General features: G+C 48.1%; 1 protein-coding gene across 1 annotated transcript in view; it reads left to right on the top strand.

Moving 5' to 3' along the window:
• Positions 1-17,919, top strand: part of LAMC1 (laminin subunit gamma 1) — a 64,918-nt gene extending 46,999 nt beyond the window's left edge. Inside the window, exons 6-28 of the mRNA XM_032696079.1 lie at positions 951-1,068; positions 1,165-1,263; positions 1,369-1,505; positions 2,306-2,428; positions 2,517-2,706; positions 2,954-3,066; positions 4,373-4,594; positions 4,680-4,868; positions 6,411-6,656; positions 6,837-6,990; positions 7,434-7,576; positions 7,962-8,140; positions 8,295-8,451; positions 10,727-10,932; positions 11,311-11,390; positions 11,714-11,851; positions 12,012-12,156; positions 12,488-12,637; positions 13,040-13,154; positions 13,497-13,696; positions 13,915-14,073; positions 14,561-14,660; positions 15,026-17,919. Coding sequence (XP_032551970.1) covers positions 951-1,068; positions 1,165-1,263; positions 1,369-1,505; positions 2,306-2,428; positions 2,517-2,706; positions 2,954-3,066; positions 4,373-4,594; positions 4,680-4,868; positions 6,411-6,656; positions 6,837-6,990; positions 7,434-7,576; positions 7,962-8,140; positions 8,295-8,451; positions 10,727-10,932; positions 11,311-11,390; positions 11,714-11,851; positions 12,012-12,156; positions 12,488-12,637; positions 13,040-13,154; positions 13,497-13,696; positions 13,915-14,073; positions 14,561-14,660; positions 15,026-15,282 — 3,620 coding nt within the window. The 3' untranslated portion in view covers positions 15,283-17,919. The remainder of the gene's footprint in view (positions 1-950; positions 1,069-1,164; positions 1,264-1,368; positions 1,506-2,305; positions 2,429-2,516; positions 2,707-2,953; positions 3,067-4,372; positions 4,595-4,679; positions 4,869-6,410; positions 6,657-6,836; positions 6,991-7,433; positions 7,577-7,961; positions 8,141-8,294; positions 8,452-10,726; positions 10,933-11,310; positions 11,391-11,713; positions 11,852-12,011; positions 12,157-12,487; positions 12,638-13,039; positions 13,155-13,496; positions 13,697-13,914; positions 14,074-14,560; positions 14,661-15,025) is intronic.
• Positions 17,920-19,179: the final 1,260 nt, after the last annotated feature.

Raw genomic sequence — 19,179 nt, 5'->3', positions numbered from 1 at the left:
ATGTTTAGATTGCTATTTTTTGTCTGAGTGCTGTGTTTTCCTAAATAATCCTAAGTGGGACTGCAAAGGGGATTTTAACTTTGGCTGTATATGGTAAAGGTTTTGTGAGTTCTTCTGTCCTGTCCAGCCTAATCATCTTATAAGTCTTCACTTTGCTATAATCTTCTGGTGTGGATTGAAGTGGAAACAGGCAACTATTTCTGTATACTAAAACATTTTTCTCCAGGTAGTTAACTCTTGGAGTGCTGACAGCTCCAAGGCTGCTAGCTACAGGGATGCTTGGAAGAAAGCATTTTGTCCACTGTGGATTAAAGAAACCTGCTACTGCTTTTTGTGCAAGTCCACTTGGACAGAGCAGCACTGAGGAAGATGTCTTTCCAAAAAACGAGAATTTTGCTCAAGAGTTTGTTAGGGTTCATGGTGGCAGATGCAGCTTCACTCTGAGGAGGCAGTTTAGTCTTTAAATCCAACTGGGAATGAGGAGGAAATTGGAGCATGAAAGGAAGAGGTCAGGATATCCCCTGGCAAAGGGTAGATGGTCATTAGGGAGAACACAAGGAATTTGGGGAATAAATATCGGAAATAGTGCGTTGCAGGATTAAAACAGCATGAAACAAGAGCATGCAAAGGTAACAGTGAGGATGGAGCAGGAATAAGGATGAGAATGCAATTTGAAGTTAAAATTATAGTTATATATTAGAAGACTGGTTGGTAGGAATAAAAGACTGAGTATAGTTTGGGAAAACTAGATAACAATTCATCTGTCTAGGGTTGCCAGGGGAAAAATCCCTGTGAACTAGGGGCAGCCTTTAGGTAAGCATTCAGTTGTCAGCTTGAAGCTTCCCACTTTCTTCTCCCATATTCCTTGCCCATTTTGTGAAGTTTCAGAGCTTGCAGGCTGATAGAGCTGTGTGTGTGTGCTGAGGTGCCTGTCCCTGCTGTCCCCACAGGCTCCCTCAGCACACAGTGTGACAGCTACGGCCAGTGCAGCTGCAAGCCCGGCGTGATGGGGGACAAGTGTGACCGCTGCCAGCCGGGCTTCCACTCCCTCTCCGAAGCTGGGTGCAGGTAACGGGGACTGCAGCTCTCTAAAATAAACCTGGACTCTCTTGAAAGCTTTCTCTGTGGCTCCTAATGGGTTGTCCTCTCTCCTGACTTTGGCAGACCCTGCTCTTGCAATCCAGCTGGCAGCACGGGGGAATGCAATGTGGAGACAGGGCGGTGTGCGTGCAAGGACAACGTGGAAGGCTTCCACTGTGAGAGGTGAGTTTCTCCTCCCGTGGCTTTGTTTCAAGAACGAGAAACATTCGAGCGATGACCTGGGGTCAAGCGTCAGGGAAATGAGTTCTCTTTCCTTCATGTCTTCAGATGCAAACCTGGATTTTTCCATCTGGATTCCTCCAATCCAAGGGGCTGTACCCCCTGCTTCTGTTTTGGACACTCCTCAGTCTGCACCAGTGCTGTGGGCTACAGTATCTACAGCATCACCTCCAACTTCCAGTTTGGTAAAATTGCCTTTCTTTGTATCTCAGGTTGGGCTGTGGACTCAAGTCAGAAGCTATTAAAAAAACCAACTCCTTCCTTTCAAATCCTGGGCAGGCAGGTCTAGGATTCCTCCTTTGGAAGTGCTGAAGCTACCTGGAGCTTCCGTGTCTGCTACTTGTTTGTTCAGCTAGTATGAATTCACAGCTTTGGCTTTGGGCAGTTATTGTACACCAGGCAGGTGCAAGTGGGAATTGCAAATACAAAGCTTTTCTAGCTTGAGAGGTGTGCTGGCAAGGAAGCATTTCTTCAGGTTTCCAACCAAATCAGGAGTTTCTGATTGAAAGGATTAAAATCACTTCAGATTTGGAGTTTAAGTGGCTCTGAATAAAACACAGTTGTGTTTCCAATGGGTCTGTAAGCTCAGGAAAAACTTTTTTTTATTTTTCATGCAGTCAGTTTCCTGTGTATGCATGTTTTCATGCTGCGTAGTCTGAAAAGAACATCTTTTTAATTAAAATTCCACTGGAGAGCAGTTCATACAAAGGCTGCAACTCTCAACAAGTCGTAGGGGACTGCAGGTTTTTCCATGCCTGTTTAAGCTCTTTAGAAAAGAAGGTTTTGAACAAGTAGTCGTCATAGGGCTCAAAGTTCAGAGGCTTCAAGTCAGCACTGGGGTTAGGGGCTTAAATTGGAAATGTAGTGTTTGTCAGTGCCTGTGCACAGACCGTAGAGTAACTAATATACAAACAGAGTGACATGAAAAGTGTGTGCAAAGCCACATCTTCCAAGGGTGTTAATTCTGGCACATCTGGTTTTTCAGGAGAGGATGAGTGGCGTGCTGAGCAGCGTGATGGCTCAGAAGTCTTACTGCAGTGGAGTGCAGAGACTCGGGATATCTCCGTGATCTCGGACACCTACTTCCCCATGTATTTCGTTGCTCCAGGTAGGTCATTCCAGAAGCATGGCTTTCTGTGCTGCTTGTGTCCCTTTGCGTCCCATCCCCTAACTGTAAGGATTTCTTATCCTTTCAGGCAAGTTCTTGGGCAACCAGGTTTTGAGTTACGGGCAAAACCTGACCTTCTCCTTCCGTGTGGACAGACGGGACACACGGCTCTCTGCAGAGGACCTGGTGCTGGAAGGGGCCGGGCTGAGAGTGTCGGTGCCACTCATTGCCCAGGGCAACTCTTACCCCAGTGAGAGTGCACAGACCTACACCTTCAGGTACGGTGGGAGCAGCCGGGGCTTGGGGTGCCCCTGGTCTCTGAGCTCTTGAGGAAACCAGGATCATTAATTTTAGCTCGTAAGAGGGTTCTTATCAGGTTGATTTTTCACTCGCTGTCTGGCAGCGTTGTGTAAGCGCATGCAGATGATGTTGCAACAGCATTCTGCCTTTGGAAAGGGGGCTTTGAAAGGGTGCAGCTGTTAACATTTGAAAGCTGTGCTGATGATGCATGGCCCTTCTCCCTAGGCTCCACGAGGCTACAGATTACCCATGGAGGCCTGCTCTAACAGCATTTGAGTTCCAGAAGCTTCTCCACAACTTGACTTCCATCAAGATCCGTGGGACATACAGCGAGAAAAGTGAGTTGCTGAGCAGAATACCGCAGAAGAGGGGAGGGGACAGACTCATTGGTCTGGTGCTTGAGTTACTTCGTTGTGGGGCTGTAAATAGCTGTGGTAGCTTATTTGGCAAAGCTTTGTGCCAATGGATTTTCACTTGGTCTTCCTGTGTAACAGCTTCTCCCAGGCCTCATGAAGAGGATATGGGGAAGAAAAGTGCTGTCTTTGGGGGTCTGGAAGCTCAACACTCATCACCTCCTGATTCTTTGCTTCTAAACATGGGGATTGTGCTGTGTTGCATGGCCACTGTCTTCCAGATTGATAAAAATACATAGTACAGAGACCTGAAGGACGTGGTAGGAGAGATGTAGGGAGTTTATAACACTCGTCCACAGTTTTTGCTACACTAGGAATGGTTACGTCCCCCCTGTTTCCAGGTCTTACCTTGACATGGCAGATGGGAAGGATGGGGTCTTGAAAGTGCTGCCAGTGCAGAACTTAAGTGAAAGCTCCTCATAATGCGGGTTTATTAGAAGTCAGACATGAATTAGGAGCAAAAATGTGTCCTTGGGTGGTGTTGAGTGTCAAAGAATTTTTCAGAAAGATGGAAGGGGTGAATTTGCATTTGGAGAAGGCTGGAAAGCTGCAAATGTTTTCAGTACAGATGGCTTGTAAAGAGGAATGCGGAGTTGTGAAATGGAGGGGAGGAAAGGTGTGGAGCAACCCATCGTGAGTGCTGTAGCCACTGCTAATATGAGGGAGCTGAGGCTCCCTCAGTGCACTGGAGTTGCTGCGGTGGTACAAACACAGTGGTATAAGTTAAAAGCCAGCTATGTTGTGTCTGGGCTCTATTTTGCCCCAGGGAAAGGGTTGGGAGAAGAGGGGGGAAGCACTGAAATGCCAGCAGAAGGAATGGCTAGAGAGGAATAGCTGAAGAGTTTGCCCCGAGGCATGGTTTGCAGTGTATTAAAATTGCTGGAGAGGTGGTCTGTCCTGTCTTGAAAGACGGGAATTGGTTCTGGTATTTGATGTGGGAATGGAACCCATACCCATGTAAAATATGACATAAACTGACTGTACTTGCTCACCTGCTCTTCTCAGCATCCTTCTCTGTTATTCTTGTCTTTCCTGCTCTGCACATGCCCTTCATGAGCTCTGTTGAATCTTTTCTTATATGTCTAAATCTTCCTGGAGGATTTTGCTTCTTGATTCCCCTCACCACCTGCGAGCACCCACCTGCCTATCCTTTGTACCATTCAGACTGTTTTGGGAAGTGGTGATGCGAGCCTTTGTGGTTACAAAGAGTTTCCCCCTCGGTGCTTTCTAGGTGCCGGTCACCTGGATGATGTCACCATCACAAGTGCTCGCCCTGGACCTGGCGTGCCCGTGGCCTGGGTGGAAAGCTGCTCCTGCCCTGTGGGATACGAGGGGCAGTTCTGTGAGCGCTGCACCTCTGGGCACCGGCGAGAGACCCCGAGCCTGGGGCCCTACAGCCCCTGCGTGCCCTGCGCGTGCAACGGGCACAGCGAGACGTGCGATCCCGAGACAGGTGAGAGGGCTGGCGAAACAGGGAGGGTGATTCTTCCTTTCTAGGTTGGACAAGGAAGCAAAACTCATGTCCCTCTCTATTCCAGGCGTGTGCAATTGCAAGGATAACACGGCGGGGTCTCACTGTGAGAAGTGCAGTGACGGGTATTACGGCGATGCAACGGCTGGCACAGCCGCGGACTGCCGGCCCTGCCCCTGCCCGGGCAGCTCGAGCTGTGCCATCGTGCCCCGCACCAAGGAGGTTGTGTGCACCAGCTGCCAGGCTGGCACTACAGGTGTGTTCCTACACAAAAAGTCATCTTCTACATCCACATGCTTGTGGAAACGTGTCTCCTGCCAGTTCTGGGAGTCTGATCCACAATGTGAAAGCTGCTGTGTCTTCTGATTCCAATCCTTCTCCCTTCCTCAGCCCTGTTTTCTGTCCTGTGTGAGGCTCAGGGCTTCCCATGTTCCTTGTGCTTGTCTCTTGAGAACAAGAGAGCAACAAAGGCTTGATCTGTGCAAAATCTGACCATTTCTATGCTATGTAGGTGAGCCATGCTGGCTTCTAATAGAACTCTGGTAACTGTATGCAGAAAATAGATTTAAAGGAGCCAGGAAGGTGGGTCAGACTGAAATAAAATTAGAAGATGCAGTTTGCCAGCCAGGGAGGCACCATAGGATGCTTCCTAGGAAAAGCAGGAAGGCTGCAAAGACTCACAAACACTGCCCAAAAAAATATAAGATCAAACGAGTGCTCAGCAGTTTTAATGAGAAATATATGAATGGATAGAGATTTTTTTTTCAAAGCAATAAGCTGTGAAGTCCAAGCATGCAGCTGAGTTGTTAAGCAGTTGTTTTGTTCTGCTTGCAAATAGCAAGGAAGCCTTAGGATGGCTGGCAGCCTCCTCCCTGCTTCTCTGCTGATTTTATGCTTGGCATAGCAGAGTCCAAAGTGCAGAATACCTGTAAATGCTTGACATGCTTAGAAAACCCCCTGACCAAGCAGCTCATGGAGGTTCCCATGGGTGCCACTGCATCGTGAACCAAGGAGGAGTCCAGGGGCCCAGATTCCTCCAGTTCAGGTGTCTGTACAAGCTCGTATTTACTTGTAACTGTGTGATTGCACAGGAGCTCCACCTGTGTCATGCCACCTTTCTGGGATGTGAGGGAAAAGAGGGTTTGTGTGCAAGAACTACCTAACAAACGGAATTTTTAGCTGGCTGGGGAGGTCAGATCTGCAGTAAGTGTAGGGAGCTGCTGAGTTGGATGCTTCAGTGGCTGCCCATGGAGGTTTGGCACATCTCTGGCAGTGGAGCTTCCTGGAGCAGTGATGCCCCATGGAGCTCTACCTGGTTGGAACTCTTAAATTTACAACAAATTACAGCAAATAGGTTTGACTTAAATGAATATTAGGAAGAAATTTTTTTACTGAGAGAGTGATCAGACATTGCAATGGGCTGCCCAGGGAGGTGGTGGATTCACTGTCTCTGGAGGTTTTTAAGATGAGACTGGATGTGGCATCAGTGCCATGGTCTGGGAACCACAGTGGGGTTGGATCAAGGTTTGGACTTGATGATCTCGGAGGTCTTTTCCAACCCGATTGATTCTATGATAGGAGGGAAAGGAGGAGTGGAAATGATTCATAATGCAAAGTTCCAGTGAAAAAGCAGCTTGAATTTAGACATGGGGAGGGATTTGTGTCTGACCTCAATAGGAGAATGAAAGTGCAGGAAGCTGGAAAGTTTTGTTTTCAGAAGGGACTGGAAAGGACATTCTGTGTGAGGTGGCAGCAAAGGGCTTTCTGCTGCAGCACCTGAGTGTGTGTTGTGTCCCAGGCAAGAGGTGTGAGCTCTGTGATGACGCCTATTTTGGGGACCCGCTGGGTGAAAACGGCGCTGTGAGGCCCTGCCGCCTGTGCCAGTGCAACGACAACATCGATCCCAACGCCGTGGGGAACTGCGACCGCCAGACCGGGGAGTGCCTCAAGTGCATCCACAACACCGCCGGCTTCTACTGCGACCGCTGCAAGGACGGCTTCTTCGGGAACCCGCTGGCCCCCGACCCCGCCGACAAGTGCAGAGGTCAGAACTGGTTCCTCGTGCATTTTACGATGGTTTTGTCCCCAAAGAGATGCTGTTAGGACACAATGTCAGACTGCTGGCTGTGGTTTGGATCCAGGCCTATTTAGGGACCGGTGAGTACCAACGCCACAAGGGACTTGTAACATGGTGCATGTTTCTCCATCCTTTCTATTTTTGCAGCTTGTCACTGCAATCCCTATGGCACTGTGAATCAGCAGACGAGCTGCAATCAAGTGACTGGGCAGTGCGAGTGCCTGTCCCACGTCACCGGGAGGGACTGCAGTGCCTGCGAGCCTGGATTCTTCAACCTCCAGAGTGGACGTGGCTGTGAGAGGTGATGTTTACCTTGGCTTGGGGCAAAGAGCCTGGTTTTGGAGGGTCTGGGCTTACCTTGGGCAGGAACGTGATGTTTGTCACAAGTAAATGCTGTGCCTCGATGCTGCTGCAGGTGGGGAAGAGCAGCGGTCAAGGAGTGGCTACTAACGCTGTGCAAAAAGCCTAACTTATAAATAGCTTTATAAAGAGCTCTAAATCAGGGTTTTAAATAGAAAACTGCCACATGACTCTGTGATTGTAGCAGGAGCTCATGGGTTCCTTTTTTAGTGCAGGCAGCAAGTGACCTTGCACAGTTCAAAGGCTCAGTGCCTCGCCTGCTGTAGCTGCACAGCAAGAAAAGCAACTTTGGGCAAATGTAAACATTGCGCTGCGCCCTTCAGGGAGGCACTTCACCCCTGTGTCCCTTCTGTGCCATGTCTGATGTGTGTCTGCCTCTCCCAGGTGCAACTGCCACGCGCTGGGCTCGACCAACGGGCAGTGTGACATCCGGAGCGGGCAGTGCGAGTGCCAGCCGGGCGTCGCCGGCCAGCACTGCGACCGGTGTGAGGGCAACCACTTCGGCTTTGGCTCTGAAGGCTGCAAACGTAAGTCTGAGAGGCCAGAGCAAGGCAGATGGGAAGGATGTTGCACACGCAGCCTTCCCGTTGCTTTCGTCCTGTCCCATTGGAAAAACAGGATGATCCAAACTTTCCTGCCTGTAAAGAGCAGGAAAAGTAACTGCAGTTGGTTACAATGAAATGGGGTAGAATAATGCTTTGTGGGAGAGGCAATAGCAAAGCTGAACACATGCTGTGAACATTGGGTCTCACTTGTGTGTAGAAGCACCGTGATCAGGAGTGGGGTTCAGCTGTGGGTTTGTGCCCCGTAGCTCTTGCAGATGTTTTAGGGTATTGAGGGTATGCTCTCACCCTGGCGTTTTAGGGTGTTTCTGCCTCTTCTCCAGTCTGACTGAGGTTTAAATTCCCGCAGCCTGTGACTGTGATCCGGAGGGCTCGCGCTCCCTGCAGTGCCAGGAGAACGGCCGCTGCGAGTGCAAAGAAGGCTTCGTGGGGACCCGCTGTGACCAGTGTGAGGAGAACTATTTCTACAACCGCTCCTGGCCGGGCTGCCAGGAATGTCCAGCCTGTTACAGATTAGTGAAAGACAAGGTAAGGCCAGGAATGCTGCTGTTGGTACTGCTGGATACAGTGGCACGTGCCCGCTCGTGCAGCAGCTGCGCCCCTGGCTGTTGACGGCTGCTGAAGGCAGAGAGGCTCAAGGAGCTTGGCTGTGTCATAGCTGTGCCCTGTCCCTCTGACGTAGGTGGCGGAACAACGCGAGAGGCTGCGGGAGCTGGAAAATCTGATAGCAAATCTGGGTGCAGGAGAAGAAGCCGTGACTGATCAAGCCTTCGAGGAGAGGTTGAAGCAGGCAGAAAGAGAAGTTATGGAGTTGCTCCACGAAGCACAAAAAAGCAAAGGTGAGTTGACGAGTTCGTTGCCTGATGGTCCTGTTTCCTTTGGACACAGCGTGTTTTATCTCAGGCCTGTGCTGTGCTCCAGGACTGACAGCTATTTCAGATAGCACTGAGTCAGTGTGTGTTGTTATCAGAACAACAGTGCCTGTGCTTTTATCCCTGCTGTTCTCCCAGCGCTCTCTGTTGTACATGCAAAGTAAAGATCTGCCTCTAGCTCCATACAGATGTGTTTTGTGTGTTAGCCTCTTCTCCAGATGCACAGAAGGGTTTTATTTGTTCAACGAACAGAAGCCTTTCCAGTACACTTTTCGTACTTATAAATTTGCTCAAACATCTTGAGATCAAGTAGTTCTTGTTAGGATATCATCAGCAATCAGAACGAAGGCTTCAAGATCCTGCTGGCAAGCTTAATTATCCCACCATAAAGTGTAGAAAGTTCTGAAGAGTGCTGTTGTCGTGGCTTTTAGCTGTTTTCCCTGTTAAACTCTGCTTTGAATTGATTCTTTTATTGTCACCTCTACCACAGGATGTCTGTGAGCGGGATGTTTGTCGTGTCTGTGACAGTGGTTTGTCCTTAGAGCATCTTTAATGTATAAGATGATGTGTGTTTTGGAGAAGAGAAACCTGAAGACTACTGACTTTGCAGTAAAAGATGTTCCCCTGGGAGCTGGGACAGTGATTTCCGACCATTTTGGGAAAATCCATCCCCTTTGTGTGAAGCTGGAAAAAAGCTGACACACATCTAATGCTGGTGTTTGCTTGGGAAGATTCCTGCCAGTGGGAATGATGGCTGAAGCTCTTCTCAGCTTTAGCTGAGGTAGATTTACACTCTGCTTGGCATCCAAGTCTAGATAATAGTCTCACATAAGGAAGTAGGAGGTTGAGAATCGAAGAAAGGTGAGGGAATGGATTGGGTTTTGCGGTGGTATTTCAGATCTTTCTTTCCATGTCTTACAATCATAGAATCATTTAGGTTGGAAAGACCTCTGAGATCAAGTCCAGCTGCTAACCCAGCACTGCCAAGTCTATCACTAAACCGTGTCCCCAGGTGCCACATCTACGTGTCTTTTAAATCCCTCCAGGGGTGGTGATTCCACACTTCCCTGGGCAGCCTGTGTCAGGACTCAACAACCCTTTCAGTGAAGAAATTTTTCCCAATATCCAATCTAAACCTCCCCTGGTGCAGCTTAAGGCTCTGTCCTTTTGTCCTGTTGCTTGTTGCCTGGGAGCAGGGCCCAGCCCCCACCTGGCTCCACCCTCCTGTCAGGGAGTTATAGAGAGTGGAAGGTGCCCCCTGAGCCTCCTTTTCTCCAGGCTGAGCTCCCTCAGCTGCTCTTTGTGCTCCAGCCCCTTCTGCACCTCTGTTGCTCTTCCATAAGAGGGCAGGTTAAATGCAACAAAAGCTACTCTTGCAAAAATCTGTACAAGTTATTTGTGTTTTTCTATGTAGTATGTTTTTGAAATGTGTCAGATTTTCATGTTCAATATTTAAGATGTGCTGCGAGGTCAAGGTATTTGGGAAGAATCTTTAGTTTTGGAGGTTTGTGGGCTTCTGCTTGTACTTCATCTCTTGAAAACATTCTCAGTTTTTCAAAAGTAACTGCCCCTGGCCATGAGGCACGTGCCTGTACTGTGATGGCTCCATTATTAAGGTGCTGTTGTGGGGAGTTGCCTGGTGGTCCAAAAACTTGGGGGAGTTTGGGTGGCTCCGAGGTCCTACATATGAGAGAACCAAGGCTTTATCTGGCCAGCTTTTGTCATCCCTTGGGTTTAGGGGAGAGTTTGGAGTAGGTTAACTATTCCACACATCTCCTAGCTGCTCCCTGTGGAGACTGTCTGGCTTGAGAACAGCCAGTGTTGCCCAAAGTGGAGAATGATGTACAGCCCCACTATTCCTCCATCTCTGCAAACCTTCTAGGAGTTAAGAGAATTCACAAAGCAGACATTTCATACCTCTTGAGGAGCAGCTCTGCTGTGATTTTAAGTCCATGACAGAGGTGAAACCTGATTCTGAACCCAAAATCCCCCATCAGTGTCGGTTCCAACAAGCAGCAAGGTTGTCTTATTAGTAGTTAATGGCTTTTCATTTCTCATATTTGGAGCACATTCTGATGGTGACTTTGATCTCAAGCTGAGCGACTTGTGAAACAGCTTTGCTGGTCCCCTTTCAGTAGGGGATTAGCCTCCAATACGGTGCCTGCAGCAGTGAGCTGCTGCTCCAGCTTCTCCTCCTGCTGTAATTAATTTTGCTTCCTCTCTCTTATATCTTGTGTTTCAGACGTAGATCAGGGCCTCATGGATCGTCTCAAAGACATCAACAGCACACTGGCAAATCAGCTCAACAGGCTGAGGAACATCCAGGGCACAGTGCAGGAGACGGAGAACCTGGCGGAGCAAGCCCGGGTGCGGGTGGAGGACACCGAGGACCTCATCAGCTTGGCTTCTGACATGCTGGAGAAGGCAAAGGTGGCAGCTGACAACGTGGTGAGTGTGCTGCTGAGATCCCACGCCACTGGGAGAGGAGAGAGGGCCTTTACTTCTTTGCCCTCTGGTGTGTTTCTCTGCTTGGTCTCTCTCATATAGCAAATGTGCACCATGGAAAATATGTAAAGGAAGTTCACCAGTGTCTGTCAGAGATTGTGTCTTAGCCCCTGCTCAAAGAAACCAACAGAAGAACTCTTAAAGAAATATCAACACCTTTGTGTTTAAGGGATGAGCAGTGGTTAAGAAAAACATAGAGAAGTCAGAAGTAGGCCAGACATATCTCTAAGCATTTAGATCATGACAATAAATATTTAAAGAAAAGATGAGTCAAAGATGAAAGAAGAGGTTTAGGGGTTTCTTTTTCCTTTCTTTTCCCAGTCCATTGCACCTCCGGAGCAAAGCGGGGACCCCAACAACATGACTCTGTTGGCAGAAGAGGCCCGTAAGCTGGCAGAAAGGTAGGCTGTGGCAAGGCACACTCCTCATGGATCACATCAGGGCCCTGCTCTTCTCTGCAGATTTTAATTTGCTGAGTAGGAAAAACACGCCTGTGCTGAGTAAGAGTGTCACCGTGGGCTCATGCCTGTGTGGCACTGAGGGCAGACAGCAGACGTGTGAACAGGGGGCACAACAACCATCTTCCATTGCAAATGTTTTAGCATCTCCCATATTTAAATCTGGGAGAAGGAAGGAAAGTGAGAGAATAAACTCCAGAATTGAGGACAGAAACTGCTGGCTGACAAACCTAATGGCATTATTTTTTTTCCATTATCTTGTCCAGACACAAAAAAGAAGCTGATGAGATTGTTCGCGTAGCCAAGGCTGCAAATGATACTTCCACGGAAGCGTATCAGCTGCTGCTGAAGACCCTGGCTGGAGAAAACCAAACGGCCATTGACATTGATGAGCTCAACCAGAAGTGAGTCAATAACAGAAAAATGGTTTTATTGCCTGGCTTTAAGTGCTTAAAACTAAGCGTTTTATGGGAGTTGGTTTTCAATTTCTTGGCCTCTCTACTCTCTTAAGTTCAGTTTTACAAAAAATATTGTAGCACAACTGGATCCTTGTGGATTTTTTAGGTATAATCAAGCAAGGAATATTTCTCGAGACCTAGAGAAACAGGCCAACAAGGTGCTTGCTGAGGCAGAGGAAGCTGGAAACAGAGCCCTGCAGATCTACGCTAATCTCACCAGCCTGCCTACAGTGGATTCCACAGGGCTAGAGGTATGTGTGGGCAGCATCACATGCAGTATTCCCTGAAGATTCCAAGTTGCTGGCATACCTTGCATATGCTCTGCTAATGCTCCCAGTCTGTGGGATTTTTGTCCATCTAGGCATAATCCAGACTTGTGCTTTCCAGCTTCCACACAGGAGATTAAAATGCATAAAACCACCTACATAAACCTCCACTTCCCCCAGTCTCTGAAGGACAAAAATCCAAGTGAAATGTTTGCCAAGCATCTTGGCTTGAATGGAGAAGTGCAAAAATTTGCCACCCGTTCAGAAATTCTTTAACATTCAGGACTCTGCGTTTGTTTCTGATTTCCACCTGCAGAATGAAGCAAATAAGATCAAGAAGGAAGCAGAGGAATTAGATCAGCTAATTGCCAGAAAGCTGAAGGATTATGAGGACTTGAGAGAAGACATGAAAGGAAAGGAGCTTGAAGTAAAGAACCTCTTGGAGAAAGGGAAGACAGAGCAGCAGGTCAGTTCTGCTTTGTGCAGGCTTTTGTTCCCTGAAAAAAAACAAACAAAAGAAAACAAGTAACTGGCCAGATGTGGAAGATCTGGTCTTATTCAGTCTCGTCTTATTGCAGCTTGTTAATTATGAGAATGCTGAAGAGTGGTCCTAGAAAGGAGGTGCAGAAAGCTGTTAAAAGCCACAGCATTGAGGCTGTAAGGGAAAATAGGGGATATTTGCCAGGTGTGGTGTCTTTTGTATTCAGAACAGTATTCCAGAAGTCCCTACATTCCCCTGGTCTCAGAGGAAGTACTGCTGTTCTAGATGGCATTGGTGTTTCAGACTGAGCAGTGCTTTTTTTTGATACACCTACGTGGTTGTCCCTCAGGAGGTGAGAATATGTTGATCTGTGTCATGTCTCCTCAGACTGCAGACCAGCTCTTGGCTCGAGCAGATGCAGCGAAAGCCCTGGCTGAAGAAGCTGCTCGGAAGGGCAACGGCACACTACAAGAGGCCAATACCATCCTCAGCAACCTGAAAGGTAAAGAGGAAGCACTTGCAGTGAATCCTGCAGTTCCAGTGTGACAAGTCATTTGGCAGTAGGGGTATCCTGCTTAAACAGGCTGTGCCATTGCCCTCACCTCAGTGTTGGGGGGGTTCTTTAGGCTTGTTTTTCTTTAAAGAAAAAAAATATAAGCGTTTTCAGTGACTGGAAATCTCCTTTAAGCTCCTTATTTAGTATCAGAAGATGTGCAATAGGGAGAGCTAATGCCAGTTTACTCTTGGTCCCTCCGATGTCATGGAGGCAAAGCCTGGGGAGCTCAGTCAAATGAGCATCCCAAGGCTCTCTGTCCTGATAAGGGTCTGTTCTGCCCTTCCCTAGACTTTGACAAGCGGGTGAATGATAACAAGACGGCGGCTGAGGAGGCGCTGAAGAAGATCCCTGCCATCACGCAGACCATCGCTGAAGCCAACAACAAGACGCGCCAGGCGGAGCTGGCGCTGGGCAATGCTGCTGCTGATGCCCGTGAGGCCAAGGCTAGAGCAGATGATGCTGAGAAAATCGCCAGCTCTGTTCAGAAGGTGAGTCCTTAGCGGTTCTGAAGCCACCCTCTCCCCGAGATGTTGATGTGTAACTGCGTAAACTCTGTTCCAGTACTTCCTGGAGAGCCACATGTGCTTTCTGCTGTTTTCCCACATGTGGACACGACAGGAAATCGGTGCATTTTGATGGAAAGGACTGAAGGAGGTTGTGTACCTTCATCACCTTTCTTCCATCCTCTCCCCCTTGTTGGCTGTAGAGTGCTGCTGCTACCAAAGCCGAAGCTGACAAGACTTTTGCCGACGTGACGGGGCTGGCCAGGGAGGTGGATGACATGATGAAGCAGCTGCAGGATGCAGAGAAAGAGCTTAAGCGGAAGCAGGCAGATGCTGAGCAAGATATGATGATGGCAGGCATGGTAAGTAGTGCTGGCAGGTGACAGCAGTGGCCAGGAACTGCCTTCTCCCCACTGTCCTGGAGAGGCAAGCTTTCCTCCTGCTCTCCCCTTGCAAAGATAGTGCTGAGTCCAGCCAGTATTCAAACTCTTCCAAGTTTTAAGTGGGATTGAGAACATGAGACAAGCTCTGGTGCATTAGCACAGGCTCCCTGCTGGAATTTGAGAGCCAGTTTTCTTAATGCAACACTCTCCTTTGAGTTTAACTGAAACCTGACTATAGACCTATTGACTCTACTCTGACTTTCCCTGCAAAATCCTGCTTAGTTCTCAGGGATATCCTGAAGTAATCAGAAAAGCAATTATTTGAAGATTGTCAGTCTTCTCCAGCATTGTGATAAAGATCTCAGTGCATGAGTGTTACCCTGGAGCGAGAAGCCAGAGGTGTGGGTGACTAACTGCTTGGGCAGAGGCAACAGTTTTTTGTGCTCTCACTTTTTACACCCTGCAGGCCTCACAGGCTGCCCAGGAGGCAGAAGATAATGCCAGGAAAGCAAAGAACTCTGTGAACAGCCTACTCACTGTCATTAATGACCTGCTGGATCAATTAGGTAGGACTGTCCTTAATGTGCCCTATGCCTTTGAGTGTTTTCCTGATGTGTGCTGGCTTCCCTGCCAGTGCTGTGCAAGGAATCAGATGGGTCTGTTGACCTCTCGAAATGGGGTTTGTGTGGCGCGTCTTGGGGTTTTTACTTTGCCGGGGTAGCCTCAGAGCTCGTTGTGCAGTGTTCAGTGGTTTTCTGCAAGCTGAGGACACTGAAGGTGTCACCCATGTGGTTGGTTCTGTTTTAAATGATGTCTCTAATGCAGAAACAGCCCGATGGGGGTGTGGCTGTGGGCTCAGCTGTGTGAGCACCCAAAACCAGGGCATCAAAGGGTTTTTAATGTGCTTCACTATTTGCTACTGGCTTTTCAGGGCAACTGGAGACGGTGGACTTGAACAAACTGAATGAAATTGAGGGTACCCTGAACAGTGCCAAAGACCAGATGAAAGACAGCGACTTGGACCAGAAAGTGTCTTTCCTTGAGAGAGAAGCCAAGAAGCAAGATGATGCGATACAGGCCTACAACAGGGACATTGAAGAGATCCTGAAGGACATTAGCAATCTGGAAGACATCAGGAAGACCTTGCCATCTGGCTGTTTCAACACCCCGTCCATTGAGAAACCCTAAGGGTGCGCTGGGGGTGGGGGGTATTCCCCCCAAGTGGTGGTTTGGCTCCGGAGTGCCTTAACACACAGTACCTTCTCCAAATCCCCACCTCTTCGCTGCTCACAGCCACTGTTTTCTTGTTCAAATCAGGATAAGTTGAAAGATTTTTTTTTTTATTATTATTATTTTTTTTTGAGAAGCAAATTAAATATCCGTCTTTGGGCATCAAAGGGGTTTTTTTTTTATATAGATTGTTTTCCTGAGCACTCCGCCTTTGCCCCTTCCTCAGACACAGTTTCTCTTTGATTAGTGCAAAGATGAGAGATGCTCTGGACTCTTTATACTGTGGTTCAGAAATAACCATGTGAGCTGTACACAGCAAGGCAAAACTAACCCAACTTTCTCTCCTCTCTCCTCCCTTTGACTGTAATATCCTCAGTCCCAGAGCTCTCTGTTCCTATGAAGGAAGGGGATGGCTGCCAAAGTATTACTGTAATGGCCAGTAAAGCTGCACTCTCAGATCTCTGTTCCCAACTTCTAACCCTGTGAATTTATTGTTTCCATCCTTACCTAGTGGCCAATCTGACGGCATTGGTAGCCTTTGACAAAATAGCTGAAGCCTCTTTCTGAAATGCTTTCTGTGATGATGCATTGCTCTGAGAAAAAGGCAGCCTCTGATTGGAGCTCTTTGGGAAGATGGGATACTGGTGGAGTGGTGGATCTTGCCAGCCCCACTCCTCATCTGTGGAAAAGTTTTGGGTCCGGTCTGAAAGCTGCTGCCTGCTGGGTAGTCCAGACTGCCAGAGCGTGGAAGCCATGAACTGCCTTCCCATCTGTTGCTACTGAATTGCCAGAGGATCTGGTTTTTTAGTGTTGGAATGTCTGACTGACAGATGAGTTTGTTCAAGCAGGATGAGTTTTGCTCAAGAGGAGGGCTGCCATCCAGAGAGCTCCGACAGCTGCACTGGCCTTCACGCCGAATGTCTTTAGGTGGGGAAGGAAGGGGGCATGTGAGTGGAAATGGGAAAAGTCTGTCTTTCTCCTCATCTTTTTCCTGAAGGAGGACAGTGGCATTTTTATATCTCCTGGCATTGCTCTGGCCTTTTGCCTGTTTTTAAGCTGGCGGGAAGAGCTGGAATTTTCCAGTGCCCTCCTTTCCTTTTGCCTCCCGGTCACCGTAAGGCCACCGCAGCACAGGGACTTCAGGCCAGGCTCAGGTGGCAGCTCTGCATTTCACAGCTTCCACCTTATTCCCTGGCAGGCTCCCTCCCCAGGTAGTGCTTCCCAGCTGCTCACTGGTGCTGGGTGAGAGTGCCAGGGAGAGCATTCTCTGGGCTTCCTCCTTGTCTCCAGCCTGGCATCCCTCCCCCCCTCCCTGAGACCTAGTATATATCTATCCTTAAACACTATGCAACTTTGTATGTTTGCGTAGCGGGGAAGAAATTATTATCTGACACACACTGGTGCTATTAATTATTTCAAATTTATATTTTTTGTGTGAATGTGATTTTTGTTTTCCGTTTTTTTTTTTTAAATCATGATTATAGTGTGAGGAAGTCTCTCGTGTGTGCGTATGTGTGTGTAAATATACTCAGCCATATTTCCAGAGTGGCACAGCCTGGCCTCCTCCATGTGCTCTCCCCTGTAGCCATCAGGGTGCATGCATCGTGTATCACTTCTCTCTGTATCATTCCCTTGAAACTTGGGATTTCTCCTAGCTGGGCTCCTGCTTTCTTCCTTCTCCTGAATCCTCAGCACCCATCAATAACCACTTTGCCTGTCGGGTGGATGTCTTCCAGCCCTCCCTGCCAAGCCAGCCCTGCCCCACAGTGCTCACAGCACCCTGTTCCGTGTGCCTTGTCCCTTGGGACGCTGTGCCAGGACAGGGGCAGGAGCTGTGGCTTTGCAGCTGGGCTGTGAGGAGCTGTAGCACAGCTGGGACACTGGACCCAGCGCTGAGTGGTCGGAGAGCTGGACTCGGGGACATCCTGATACCACTGTGTGAGGCAGGAGGCTCGGTGCACCCTTGGGGACGGCACTGCTGGGCGGGGGATGATCCCGGCAAATCCCGCTCTTGTACCCCTTCCCTTAGAGATTCTGGCATTTACTAGCTTGGGATTTCCCTCCTGCCTGCAAACACACCTGGAGGAGAGCTTGCTGGCTCGCTAGCTGCTCTGGTCAGATGGCTGTAACCGCGTCACCTCTGCCAAGGCTGTGAGAAGAGCAGATGCGAAGATGCGCGCATGCCCTGGCTGACCTCAGGCCTAAGGTTTCCTGCTTTCTTCTCTTGGTTTTTTTTCCTATTTTTTTTTCCTTAAGCTGTTTTTAACAGAATTTTATTTTTAAATAAAAGAAAAAATCTTTATAAGCGATCTCTTAATCACTACTGCATTACAGCCATTAATCATTGTGTAAGTCCAGTTATTTCTTTACGTAATGTGATGACGCGACAGCTGCTGGTGGAGTGCTGGGTGTCAGTCCCTTCATCACCTTGTTCCTGACTGTGGCCCCCTCAGTACGTGCCTTCACTCCAGCTTTTTTTGCCTTAATCTGTGGTCTTGCTGTCTGGGGCGGTGAACAAAATGCAACACTTGCAGTTTTTATGTATAAAACAGTATTTCTTATTTATAATAAAGTCTGAATATTTGTAACCCCTTATACCTTGGCATTCTTTTGAGTATTGCTTTTTTTTCTTTGGGGTAGGGGGAGTGGGTATTATGGGGATGTGTCTCAGTTGCAAGGTTCAGCTCTCGCTTAATTAGGTGACCTGTTTTAGTGGGGGGGGAAGGAACAAGAAACTTGGAAATGCATTTGGTGGGTGCAGGTGGCCATAGGGATGATGGTTTCCCCCATGTCCACTGCTCCATTGCCATGGCTATGATGAATTTTAAGCTGCTGGTTTTCCAGGACTTAATAAGATTATGCTGCTAGTGCTGATGCTGTTGGAGCTGCACTGTCCTCGTGGAAAGCCCTGGGGAATTGGGGTGTGTTTTTACACTGTAAGGGTAAAATCCGTTTAGCTGAACATGTGGAAAAGGATGGAGCTCCTGGGAAGAAAAATTAAAACCCTGAAAAAGATGCTGAAATTTCTCACTAGGAACTGCCATAAGTTTGGACACTCTGTGTTGTTCCTGGATCCTGTCTTCCAGAGCCTGAGATAAATTTTATTCCTGAGTTAAGTAACTTTGTAAGGACGGATTACAGTGATAACAGACTAGGCCATTCTGCAATCACACGTGTCTTACATCTCCAGCTGGATTTCTGTTATTTTTCTCAGCAGAGGAAAATGCACATCTCATTAACTTGCATCAGAGCGAATCCCTTCTCAGCTGGTAAATTCTTCTCATTAATTTTTGTATTTCAGTTTGTCAGCTTTCAACCATTTATTCTGCAGTTGCCACTAATGAATTTGTTTTCTAAAATACTTTTTTTTTTTTTAAACCAGTACTGCTGTTGGGCAAATTCCAGCTGGCAAAATCTGTCTGAGGTTTCAGCTGGACTGTAGGGAGCAGTCAAGGAGCAGAGAATTGGGTTGTGGGATGGTTCTGACGTTGCACAAGCTGTAGGTTGACTGGAGCCTCTTACCGTTTTGGGGCTAAAATACTCAGGAAGCAAGTCTGTGCCCTTTATTTTATCTTCAGGATTTTATCTTCAGCTTTTTGTGAGCATTGTCCAAATCTGTCTCAGAGGTGATCTTGGAGGAGGATGAGCCATGCAATCCTGTGGTTTTTAGAGGTGATCCTCAAGGATAGTGGAGGATGATGAAGTAAGAGTAATCTAAGTAAATACACAGAAATCTGTCACAAGGTGGAGCAGACCCAGACCCAAGAGACAAGGTGGAGCAGACCCAGACCCAAGAGACCATGACAATGGTTTCCAGGTCACTGAAGTGTTGTACTGATGTTTTGAAGCCCAGGT

This window comes from Chiroxiphia lanceolata, chromosome 9, assembly GCF_009829145.1.
Source record: "Chiroxiphia lanceolata isolate bChiLan1 chromosome 9, bChiLan1.pri, whole genome shotgun sequence".
NCBI classification, from domain to species: Eukaryota; Metazoa; Chordata; class Aves; order Passeriformes; family Pipridae; genus Chiroxiphia; species Chiroxiphia lanceolata.
Note: the sequence above shows the minus strand (reverse complement) of the source record. Positions and strands in the feature narration are given on the sequence as shown.